The sequence below is a fragment of the Hordeum vulgare genome, chromosome 3H, assembly GCF_904849725.1.
Source record: "Hordeum vulgare subsp. vulgare chromosome 3H, MorexV3_pseudomolecules_assembly, whole genome shotgun sequence".
NCBI classification, from domain to species: Eukaryota; Viridiplantae; Streptophyta; class Magnoliopsida; order Poales; family Poaceae; genus Hordeum; species Hordeum vulgare.
Genome location: NC_058520.1, coordinates 587,242,389 through 587,254,954, shown reverse-complemented (window position 1 = coordinate 587,254,954; position 12,566 = coordinate 587,242,389). Strand labels below are relative to the sequence as shown.

The window sequence follows — 12,566 nt, the reverse complement described above, 5'->3', positions numbered from 1 at the left end:
CTCTTCATCAGGAGCAAGGAGCTTCAGAACCGCAACACCATGGATTACTACGACATCGTTGAAGGCACCACTGTAAAATTCGAGGATGTTTCGTAAAACTACCCTACCCCCAGCCCGCCCCCAGCGGTAGCCAAAAGTGATAATAAAGATACAAGAGTCTCTCATCTCGTCTTAGGTTTTGGTTAAGGTCTTAGTCATGTTCTCTGTTGATCGATGTTTAGCTTTGTTTGTTTTGGCAGAATCAGATGTACGTCGACCATATCTTATATTAATAAACGAATGAGCTGGGGTTATATTGATGAATATGTTTGTTTGGGTATGAAAATACTTTATGGCCTTACCGCCCAAGTTGCTCAACCAGCAACCCGAATTGCTCGTGTACATAAAAATCAATGCAATCGCTTGCTGCCTTCTTTCATCCCCTACTCGTTCGGGTACAAGAAATCGAACATGCATGTTAGGCCTAGGTAATCCATTCTGTCCACACTCACGCTTCCTGGTCACTCATGTCATGATATCTTGAGCCATGGTGTTTCCATCATTGGTGGCCTCGTCATCGTCAACCATCAACAGGCCTGGCCCCAAAAAAGAGTTGCATCTTGTGCATGGTGAAAGTATTATCGAAACCCCGGTATTGAAATCATTACAATGTTTTAGCTATGGGTACAATATACTGTGGATTTTAACATGTGATTTTTATAAATCAAAACATTTAAAGGTATCAGTAACACAAAGGTTATGTGTGCTAGTGCATGCTATGACCAGCGACAATAAATTGCCAACTGGCCGTTAGCTGCCGCAAACACGTGCGCTAGTCTTTGCATGCAAACTTGTAGTAGCCAGCTAGCTAGCCCATCTCCATCGTCTATTTTTCATACTCCCTCCATCACAGTTTATAAGGCATGCACGTGTATCTAGTTCATCAATTTGACTTATATAAAATATGGTGTTTAACATAAAAATTATATCATTACAAAATAGAACATCTAAAATTTCTAATGATATATTTTTTGTAATATATGCCTCTTATTAAGTTGGTTAAATTGACCACCTAGATACACGTGCCGGACTTATAAACTGAAACAGAGGGAGTAATATAATTTGCTAACAAAATTCAACAATTTCATAATCCAGAGTAACGCAAACAGCAGAAAATTATACCTATGTGAGATCTCTCTAAAAACCCGTATAATGCCCCGACCCGTAAAATAACCGTCAAAATATGGGTCCGTGCGGAAAAAAAAAGCTGCCCATTCAGACCCCGTATCGGGCCACGATCTGTAATTTTTTTGTGGGGCATGACAAAAGTTCGCCCTCAACCTTTAGATACACGGGGTTGGAGGACTACCCGAGCTCGCCCCCTAACCGCAGCAAGATTTGGTGCGAGGAAAATTTGCGCGCGACCGTTCCCATTTCCCACCCCCTTCGCCGCCATTGCCCCGCCTCCGCCCGCTCCCGTCCATCTTCCCCGGCCATTCTTCGCCACAATGGAAGCCTCCCAGCCATCCACCGTTACCGTGGTTGTCGCGCACGCGCTATCCCCTCCGACAGATCTCGTCGCCGGCCATGTCTCCGACGCCGTCGCACAAGGCACCAAAGCACCTGTCCGCAAGCGATAAGGCAACGTCATCGTGCAGGGCGGGAATCCGGCTGGCCTCGCCGGGAAGGAACGCGTGCCCTGCGGCACGGCCGCTCCGTGATCTGCCCGGCTATCCCCCGAGAAGAAGGGCAAGATTTCGGGGGTGAAGCGCAAGATGGTTCCTACGGAAAGGCCAGCGGCTTCATCATCTCCCTCTTCCCTGGCAACAGGTATCCCGACGATGCCCTTCAACGGCGCTACTTCCACCGCAAGCGAGGGAGAAGATCAAGAGGGAACATGAGGCATCAAGCTTGCGAGACAAGATAGAAGCAAGAAAGAGTTGGCAGAGAAGAAGGCACGGGAGAAGAAAGAAAAGTGGCAATTTCTCAAGGACGAGGGGTTGCGCAAAGAGGCCATTGAGGAGAGAAGAGTCTTTATCGATGATACCAAATCCATGGCCAAGCTTCTTGCCGAGGAGATCAAGATTATGACATTAAAGAGTCACCAAAGAATGGCATGATATGGCCAGGAGAGACATTTTGAAGAGGAGGATGGTAGCGGTGTCCGGTGGGTGTTTTGATGGCCGTGATGTTTTCCCATCAGGAGTTGAAACCACTGCCGATGATGCTTTCAATATGAAGGCCCTTGCTGATATTTGCATGATACATCAATCTGCAATCTGAGTCCCAAATTGCATCTTGTCCATAGTGTACGGGTGATCAGGTGCAGAGTGACGATAAAGTAATTGTCTTTGGTGTCGACTTGTTCCCCTCAAAAATCATTGTGGAGGAGGTTTAGATTTTAAGCATGGCATTGTTGCTCGTGCCGCCCTCCCCGCGGGCTGCCTGGGCGAAACCCTAGCCGTCACACAAACCACCCTTCCAGATCTCCTCCTCCCCTCGCCGCCGTCGGCAAGCGCCGCCGGCCAAAGCCCGTGCGGCGTCGGCGGCGGCGGCGCTTCTTCCTTTACCCTCTCGCGAGGCCAGGGCCGCAGGGCCGCTCGACAAGGAGAGGTGCTAGGGCGCGGCGGCCGCGTCGTGCTGGCGCCGGAGGATGCGGTGGCCGCGGGGAGCGCAACGGCACGGTGTGCTTTGCAGGCGCGGGTCTGGCACGCGTGGATCTGACGAGGAGTGCACGGGGCAAGGCCAATCTGGTTCGGTTGCGGCGGCGGGCTACCGATGGACACGTCGGGCGCGGCGTCGTGGCCTGCTAGTGCCATGGCGCTTGGCAGGGTGCAGCGGGCACATGGGCGTGTTGCCCGCATGACGGCTGCGCATTCGCATGTTGTGGGGATACTAGGCACTGCTGCTAGCCGGGCCTGATCTAGTCTCTGCCAGCTTGTGGCTGGAGTGCCTCGCAAGGGATGGCTTCAGGCGCCATTGAATCATGGCTGCGTTGGGCGCCTGGTTCGGCTGCCTTTGGCATGTGGTGGCTGTAGCGGTGGGGGTGTCTCTCCTTCAAGCGTGTCCACGCCTGGCTCCTCGAGGTGTGCCACCGTCTAGTTTGTCGGGTGCTACAAGAGTCTCGGACAGACCAGATCTAGCACGAATGGTCCTTTTCTTGATTGCGGCGGCGCGAGCTGCGTAGTTTAGCTTGGATCCCGTTTATTCCTACGTGCGGCTGTGCGGATCGGCTATGTTCGGCTCTCCTTCGACCTTTCCGGTGTGCTGCGGTGCGGAGGATCGTCAAGTTCTACGCACGGAGGTCGAAGTTGGCCAGATCCAGCTTAGCTCGCCCAAGGCTTGCGAGCGGCGGTCCGAGGTCCGAATCAGTCAGGTTGGCGCATGCTCGACGAGTTTTTTGTGTGCGGCTTTGAGTATGTCGTTTCTATAGTGTTTGTTTGGGCTTGTGCTGCTACTTGGCTTTGATGGCCTTGGATCACGGCATTGTTGGTGGAAGGCCCGACTACGGATGAAAATCATGCATCGACTCGATCGTTGCCGGCGGTAATGGCGCCCTAGGGTGTCATCTTTCTTCTTAGAGGTATCGTTGTGGAGTCGTTTGTCCTTCCTACCATATAGCGTGTGATCTCCGGGTGAAAACCTAAAATCAGGCAGTGCGAGATCGGGTAACGACGGTGTCTTTAACATCATTTTTCTTCTTGAAGGCGTCACCTTGGAGATCCTGACGATGGGTTCTGATGGTGTTCTCGTTTGAAGGTAGACTGTGGGTTTGTGGTACTGCTGGCGGATCATTTTTCTTTCTTTTCTTTTTTGCGTTGCCTTTTGCAGTGCTTTTCTTTTCGGAGGGCTCTTGTAACACCTTTTTCTGATCAATGAATTTGACAATTCTATTGCCGACATTCTTTTAAAAAAAATCATTGTGGGGTAGTCCTCTTCTCTCATATTCTTAACTTCCGGAAATTAATAATAGATATGGGGTCAAACGCCTCAAAATTAATAATAGATCACACCCTAATCAGACATTAATGTTGTGTTTGGATTTTGACTATGGGTACAATATACCGTGGATTTTAACATGTGATTTTTATATATCAAAGCATTTTCAAGTACCAGTAACACAAAGGTAATGTTTGTTGTTGCATGCTATGCCCAGCAACGTAAATTGCTAACTGGCCGTTAGCTGCCGCAAACACATGCGCTAGTCGTTGCATGCAAACTTGTAGTAGCCACCTAGCTAGCCCATCTTCATCTTCTATTTTTCATAATATAATTTGATAACAAAATTCACCAATTTCATAATCCAAGTAAGGCAAACAGCAGAAAAATACCTATGTGAGAGCGTCTCTAGAAGAACATGTATAATACTCCGACCCATAAAATAATCGTCAAAATACGGGTCCGTTCGAAAAAAGCTGCCTGTTTAGACCCGTGTCGGGCCTTGACCTGTAATTTTTCTTGCAGGGAATGGCGAAAATTCGTCCTCAACCTTTAGATTCACGGGGTGGGAGACCTACCCGAGCTCGTCCCCTATCCGCGGCGAGATTTGGTGCGAGCAAAATTTGCACGCAACGGTTCTGGCTTCCCACCCCCTTCGCCGACATTGCCCCTCCTCCGCCCGCTCCAGTCCATCTTCCCCGACCATTCTTTGCTGCCTTGGAAGCCTCCCAGCCATCCCCCGTTACCGTAGTTGTCGCGCATGCGCTATCCCCTCTAACAGATCTCGTCATCGGCCATGTTTTCCCCGTCGTCGCTCAAGGCACCATTGCGCCTGTCCGCAAGAGACAGGGCAATGTCGTCGTGCAGGGCGGGAATCCGCTCGCCGGGAAGGCACGCGTGCCAGCGACGCGGCCGCTGCACGATCTACCAGGCTGCCGCCGAAAAAGAAGGGCAAGGTTTAGAGGGTAAAGCGCAAAAAGGTTCCTACGGAAAGGTCGGCGACTTCATCCTCTCCCTCCGCCCCGGCAACAGGTATCCCGACGATGCCCTTCAATAGCGCTACTTCCACCGCAAGTGAGGGAGAAGATCAAGAGGGAACACGAGGCATCGAGCTTGCGGGACAAGATAGAAGCAAGAAAGAGTTGGCAGAGAAGAAGGCATGAGAGAAGAAAGAAAAGTGGCAATTTCTCAAGGACCGTGCAAGGCGGCCATTAAGGAGAGAAGAGTCTTTGCCGATGAGACCAAAGCCATGGCCAAGCTTCTTGTCGAGGAGATCAAGATTATGTCATAGAACCGCGATGACATGAACGACGTCACCAAAGAATGGCATATGATATGGCAAGGAGAGACATTTTAAAGAGGAGGATGGTAACGGTGGCCGGTGGATGTTTGCATGCCGGAGATGTTTCCCCATCAGGAGTTGGAACCAGTGCTGATGATGCTTTTAGTGTGTCCGGCTATGCTTTCGTTGCCGGAGTTAAACAAGTACCGGTGATGAACTCAGGGCGGAGATGGCATCGATGGCGGTGGTGCACAGTGAAGATCATGATGACGGGTGAAAAGCGACCAAGATGATGATGGAGGTGGTCGTTGCTTTTGCATGAAGTCCTTTGGCGTTTGTCATAAAAAAATATGCTCTTATTTGCACGCGAACTATGTTTTATTCTTCGAAATTGAACTCAATTGTCAGAATTCTTGTCAAATTGGCTAATCTGGGTTTTTCTTTTTGCAGACCGAAGCGGGCTGCGGCCGAGCAGACCCCGCGTAGCCGACTCTTCGGAAACTGTAAACGAGTTTTGCGGGTCGGTGTTTTACGGGGTCTGCTAGAGAAGCTATGAGGTCGTCGTGTACATACCCTTTGTTTTATGTCTCGATATGCCTGTTTCTTTCCTTATGAAAGCTCATATGCACAACACAACATCAGAATTGTAGGTGTAGCGACAATAGTTGTCAGGAAGGTGACTATAAGCTTGTCTATTTGTTTTGTTGGATTCTATGTAATTTCATGCTTCTTATGTTATTTATATGATCAGTGTGAACTTATGTTATCTATATGCCTTTCTGTGGTAAATAAGCAGGTTTAATTTCTACACATAGGCCATAGGAATCTCCTTTATGAACACAACAAATGAACGGTGATAATTATACAGTAATTTATGCACTTATTCCATATGAAGGATAATTACATGGTAATAAATGATTTCTCCTATAGTACATAAAGGTTCTTGAATCAATTCTGGCAGCGATGCATACATCTCTTGTAGGGTTACTCTCGAATGACTCCAGAATGAACAAAAGAAACAATTTATGTTACATTCACTCTTTGTTAGATAAAACAACTTATGCCCATTTTTCTCTCGTCCCATACTTCAGAAGCGAGGGAAGAGTGATAACATGGGCGACGGGCCTTCCATACATGCATCTCTTGTGAAGTTATTCATTTTTTCTTTGATTCATGTATTTGTGGCTTTATGGCTTACTATTATCTCGTTTGCAGGTGATATCCAATCGGAAAAGAATGGTTAAGTAGAAGAAGCAATATCTACCATATTCTGCCATTTCATTCTTCCTACTTTCGTTCTTATCGATTACAAACATTGATGATCTTTGTGCAAGCCTATCTAAAATTGTAATTCAATGCTGATGTATGTAAATTGGATGATGATGATGTATGTAAAATGGATGCAAGCTTATATGCTATATGTATGTACATGTGAACAATATATATACATGAATTGTATTGTGTTGTATACATAGAACAGTACATGCATATATTTTTTAATACTAATATTATTGGCAATGGCGGGCAGCAGCCGGTGCTCACTAGTAGAGCATCTGCTACGATGCAACCTTGCTCTCATGGACCCCGCTAGTAGTGGCCAGTCCTGCAGCATGCCCGCCACAAAACATAAATTAACCGTGATGGAAAACCGCTCGGTGACCTATTAGCAGTGGCAGGAGGTCAATGGCGGGCATGCTTGGGTCCCTAGACCACCACTGATGGATATTTTGCACCGGCCACTACTAACATTTTCGCAGTAGTGGGCGAGTATATGGGGATGGCCACATAGGCTATGCCCAATGTTTGCAGGGCTTTGCCAATGGGTTTTTTTTCTGTCGGCATATACGTGACATCCTATAGTGAACATGACTTGGTAATTTTTATGACATCCTGTAGTGAACATGACTTGGTAATGGACACAAGCAATATTCCCTTCGTTCCAAAAGGGTATAGGCAGAAGCATATATTTCATGCAACAATGTAACAATCAAAGATAGAGCTTATTGATTACATTTTTATGCATCAACAAAGAAAAATAGTAGGTTCCTAGTGGATCCAATTCATATGTAAGCTCATGACGATATAAACATTTTGAACATTAAAATCTACCAGCTCACCCAACATCGCCCTCAGATGAATGTCGAATTGTTCACAGCATAACCCTTCAGTGATGGATCGAAGGCATGTTGAACAAGACTTTGTTTGTATTGCAATTGAGTAGGACGGACACCTTTGTGATGGAAAGTGGCGACCAACTTGCCATCCATGTCAACCTGAAGTAGCCACTCGGTACACTTGACCAGCACGAGCAAATTACCATCCGCATGCATGACCACCACATCCCACAATTGTCGTCAGAAACAGCGAGACCAGAGGCGCTCTTCCTCCAGTGGGACTCCTGCATCCAGGTACCAACCTTAACTTAGCATCCTTCAGTTTAGAGATGAATACACCAAGCATTTGGCAGCACAGCTTTCTGACTCAGTACATCCAGGTAGGAACGGCGACACAATCGCAGGGATCCAACAAACACACAGCATTCGATGATTCACTGCAAATATGCCAGCCAAAGGTCAAATCCAAGCCCACTTATTTACCGCTTGTAACTAGTAATAGTTAGTGGACTTGTTGTAATACGTACATATGTAGCTTCAATGCTCCTGTAAAACACATGTAGATTACTCCCTCCATTTTTATTCGTTCGTGTCAAACTTTGACTTATAATTTTAGTGAACGGGGCCTAAGTGTTTAGACTCAACTCCAATGAGACATTGGAGGCTTAATGCTGTCGGATGAGACCACATCATGCATGGTCCATAAGATGCACTCATGCACATACCAAACATTTGCCAATACGTCAAACCAGGGGCCATGAGGTGTAAGACTATACAACTGTTCCTTCAATGTTTGGCAGCAGGCCCAGCTATTGATTTATCCACTACTTTTTACAGCAACTTATGAGCTGCACGCGTAATAGGGAAGCGGAATTTCGTACTCAGTCAAACGAGACCTATGGCAAAAGTTCACTCAAACTTAATCATTTCTTTCCCTCGGTGGACGTCTCTAGTTGTTTTCCCACGACATGCCAGTCCACAGATTCTGGCAAGCCTCCGAAACAAGATAAGTTGTAAAGCTTTAGGTCCCGCTTGGATCGTTGGTTGGCTTCTGAATACACCCGTAAAGATTACAGACCTCTTGGCGTCGTTTCAGTTTCCAGGCAAAAATTAAAGGCAGACGGTAATATACACCTGTAAATTAAATCCGGATGTATAAATTTACACCCATAACAAGCAGGGCCTTAAAGTTAAGCATCTAGTTCAATGTTCACCCATTTGGTTGGTGGGGGAAAAAATGCAGCCAAAGTCAAACAAGAATGTCATTAACCTCTCTCCCAAGAAAGCATGGGTGCACATGGAAAATAGAACTCGTCTTGATTTTAACAATGGGCACAGGTTGTGAGGCAATAACCTCCACTCAATTTGGCACATAATGTGAAGCAGATGGGATTAGCTAGTATCGCGTAATTTTAAGCTCGCCTAGGTCCGCTTGGTTGTAAGCTCTTATAGTGCTTAGTAGACCCCCAAAAATGAAAGCACTAGATATTCTTGCTTTCACTGACAGGAAGTAGAAGAATAAGAAGCATAATGTTTTGACATTAACGTTTTAGTAGACTGTTGGCTGAAAACTGAATGGCCACAACATTCTTTCCACCAACCACAAGCATACTACTAGAAGCATCATGTCTTGATATTCTACCAAAAGTAATTGGCAGAAAAGGTTTCTTTCCCCCAAATGTAGAAGGGAAGACTAATGTGAATCGTGATACCTGAAGAAAGCCAACCGTTGGTACATTTATCTATCAAACAATACAAATCAGTCCAGAGTTTGACAATGTGACGATCCAGAAAATTTTCCAAACCCTGAAAAAACTATAAAGCAGCTCAGCTTAATGACCAAAACATAGGAATAATGGCAATAATAGAATGTAGATATTACTGACGGTGCGAATAAACAGTCTAGATAATAGCAATACAATCGTAGCTGAACAACCCTAAACAATCATGGCTAAGACTGTTCATCTGAATTCTGAATGTCTGGTGCTCTGAAAAACAGTGGAGAGCTTTAGAGACCCCATTATTACTTGCCGTTTCTAAAGCAAGTTTTCCATAAATCAAAACACCGTTGTGTATAAGTGAACTTGTAAAAGAGCCAAGCAGCTGAGATGACACTAAGATTAACATGTTGCTTTCACCTTTCCTGAATTAAAGCTTATACTCGAACCATTGCATATGGACTGCTGCTACCTACGGAAACTGTCTATATTAGCTTCTCTACTTTTTTGAAAACATACATTGAGGCGAGTGAACTAAAGCACCACATGTTACCAAAGTGAAAACTGAAGCTGTAGCTCCAAACACAGAAAATAACAAATAGGAATTTTTTTACTTAGAGACTGAGAATTAATGCTGGCAATTAGATGATATATACAATGTTTTCAGCCATGCTTCCTACTAACAAACTAGTAACAACCCCCAAGGTATATTCAGAGAAGTGAAAACATATTGAAAGGCGGTGATGGTTGCGCCACCAAACCTTTATTGCGGAGAGGACCTAAACGTCGAGCCTGATCCACCCAGCCATCTCCCGCCACATTTTCCCTCCTTGCTCTCCCCACACGTGTGCCAACAGGGTACGACACTTGCTACGAGGGCCTGGAGAGGATCTGAACGTTGAACTCATGTGCTGCATTCGATGGTATAAAATGTAACCAGGTACTCCAAAAAGGGTCATACAGTAGATTCTTCACTGTTGAGTAGACTAAATTTGATTAGCTGAGCAACTCTCTGCTACGGTACATAAAGCATCCGCAGTAAGGAATGATCAGTTGTCTTGCGGCAGCAAAAATACACTGTAACTTGCTTCAACTTCTACAAAAGCATTTCTCACATAATTCCTGGTGCTGTCTTTGCTCGAGACAGGCCGATTCTGATTCCAATATTTGGTAATCAAAATAGTCTAATGGCAAATACAGATGAAAATAAACATGGTGAAAATAAGGTAATTACGCAGTGTCTCAAGAGGAACAAAATGAGGGACATAAGCCTGGCTATGACCATGAACCAATTGCATGAAGTATTACTTAGGACGGTTTGCACCTGAAGTGAAATGATGTAAGATAATTCTGAACAAGGCATGGAAACACAAAATTAACCTTCCAATTCGATTTTTCAACGGATCAACTAATGTTGCAACAAGGACATTGTTGTAGAACTTTTTTTTTTCTTAGAAAGAAAAACTACAGCAACTGCTTAACCATGTCTGCTATAATTAACTCTTGCTTTACTGGTGAGCTCAATCCTCATAGCTAACCATATGCAGTGGATTCATAAAGAAAATTATCTATGGTGCAATCATTTAATAAAGGAGTAGGGGTCCAAGCTCTTCTAAAACTGAGGTGCAACTTGCAAGTCAACATAGAGGATAATTTGCCACATCTCATCACTACGTAGAACAAAAATAAGAGGAAACTCATGTAGTAGGGATCCAAGCACTTCTAAAACTGAGGTGCAACTTGCATGCCAAATATTGATTTTCAAGAAACCACCAGATAATCTCTCCTTACAGAAGTCCTGGATAAAAAGGGAAAGACAATTCTTGAGTTCACGAAACCGAGACACCAAGGAGGTAGATTGCAAGTAATAAGTAGCAAGAAGACCCCTAGAGGCCGAGGTAAAGAACCAAAGTCAGTTCTCCGGTTCAAGAAAATAGATACATGGGGCAGACTAGTTATCCCATACTACCTCTGTTCCTAAATAGAATTTTTTTTAGAGATTTCACTATGGACTACATACAGAGCAAAATGAATGAATATGTACTCTAAAGTATGTTTGTATACATCCATGTGTAGTTCGTAGTGGAATCTCTAAAAAGACTTATATGTAGCAATGGAGGAAGTATTACAAACGCACACCAGAATGAGAATAGAAACATTTAGGACATTAAGATGCACCAGCTCACTGAACAGCCTTCAGATGAAAGGCCAATCGTTCACAACATAACCCTCTAGTGATGAAAAGAAGGCATGTGGAACAAGACTTTGTTTGAGCTGTAATTGAGCAGGATGGATGCCTTTGCGATGGAAAGTGGTGACCAGCTTGCCATCCATGTCAACCTGAAGTAGCAGCCCCGCAAATTTGACCAGCACAAGAAACTCACCATCACCAGGCACGACCACCACATCCCAAAAATTGTCATGGTCATGATTATCCGACAACACCCTGATCTCCATAACCGGCAATTCAATCTTGCACTTTAAGATCCAGTCCTCGCTCTCATAGTCCCGCAGCACCCAGATGCCCATGATTGTCTTTGCAAAATTAGAGCTGGACATGCCGAGCATGCCATCCATCTGAAACAGGTCACCGCAGCCGCCAGGAAAAACCGGAGCGCGCATCAGCCGGAACGACTCGGCTGTGGTGTCGAACACCACTATCATGATGCTACCGCTTCCATGTCGCACTGGGTAGCAATGCAAGCAACCACGAAATAGCACATGATTGTTGCTCAATTTCAGTTCCTTGGAGTCTGCACACTCAATGTACCTCGGCGGCTGGCCAGAGCCCAGTGATAGGACGTAGCAGCCAACTTGATTCCGAGGTGCCTGCCTGGCGCGGGTACGCGAAAGCACATGGACCTGCTCCGTGGATTTCGTGGATTCCAAAGAGTGCAGGAGCAGTCTGTACTCGCCGGTAGGCGGGTGAGGGTACATTCCCAAGATCCTGAAGCCAGAAATCATACGGAGGGGAGCGTACTGACGAGTTGCGGGGTTGCAGATGGCGAAGTAGGTGCTGACGATGGAGAGGACGAGGAGGCCGTCGCAGGAGGCCTCCGGACGGACGAGGGAGGGGCCAAGGCGCGCGACGGACTGGAGCTGGCCGCCGGCGGCGAGGTCTGAGCGGTGGTCGAAGGGGGTGATGGATATGGACAAGACGTCGTTCCCGACGCAGCTGTAACCGTAGAGGACGGGGAGGGAGGGCTGGCGGGCGTGGTGGGCGAGGAGGAGGTCGCGGGTGGAGGTGGCGCGGCGCCAGGCCCGGCGGACGGCGCGGCAGCGGAGGAGGGATTTGGGGTCGAGGCGGACGAGGATCTCCCAGATGACGACCTCGTCTGGGAGGCCGCGGATGAGAGGCGCGGCTCCTGCTGCTGCGGCCTCCGCCTCAGCCTCCTCCATGGTCGTCGCCGGCGGGGAGCTCATCCTGGCTGCTGCTGCTCCCGTCCACAGGTGGAGCTGCGGTTGTGCCGGCGGCGGAGGGGAGGGGCATGGATGCAGCAAGAGCGGTGAGCGGACATGGAATGGGCTTAGCAT

At 46.7% G+C, this 12,566-nt stretch overlaps 1 protein-coding gene across 1 annotated transcript; it reads right to left on the bottom strand.

Annotated features, from left to right (window-relative positions):
• Positions 1–11,214: 11,214 nt before the first annotated feature.
• Positions 11,215–12,566, bottom strand: LOC123442126. Its single transcript, XM_045118219.1, has one exon. It carries the CDS (start codon positions 12,564–12,566, stop codon positions 11,229–11,231), a length of 1,338 nt encoding a protein of 445 aa, XP_044974154.1. The 3' UTR covers positions 11,215–11,228.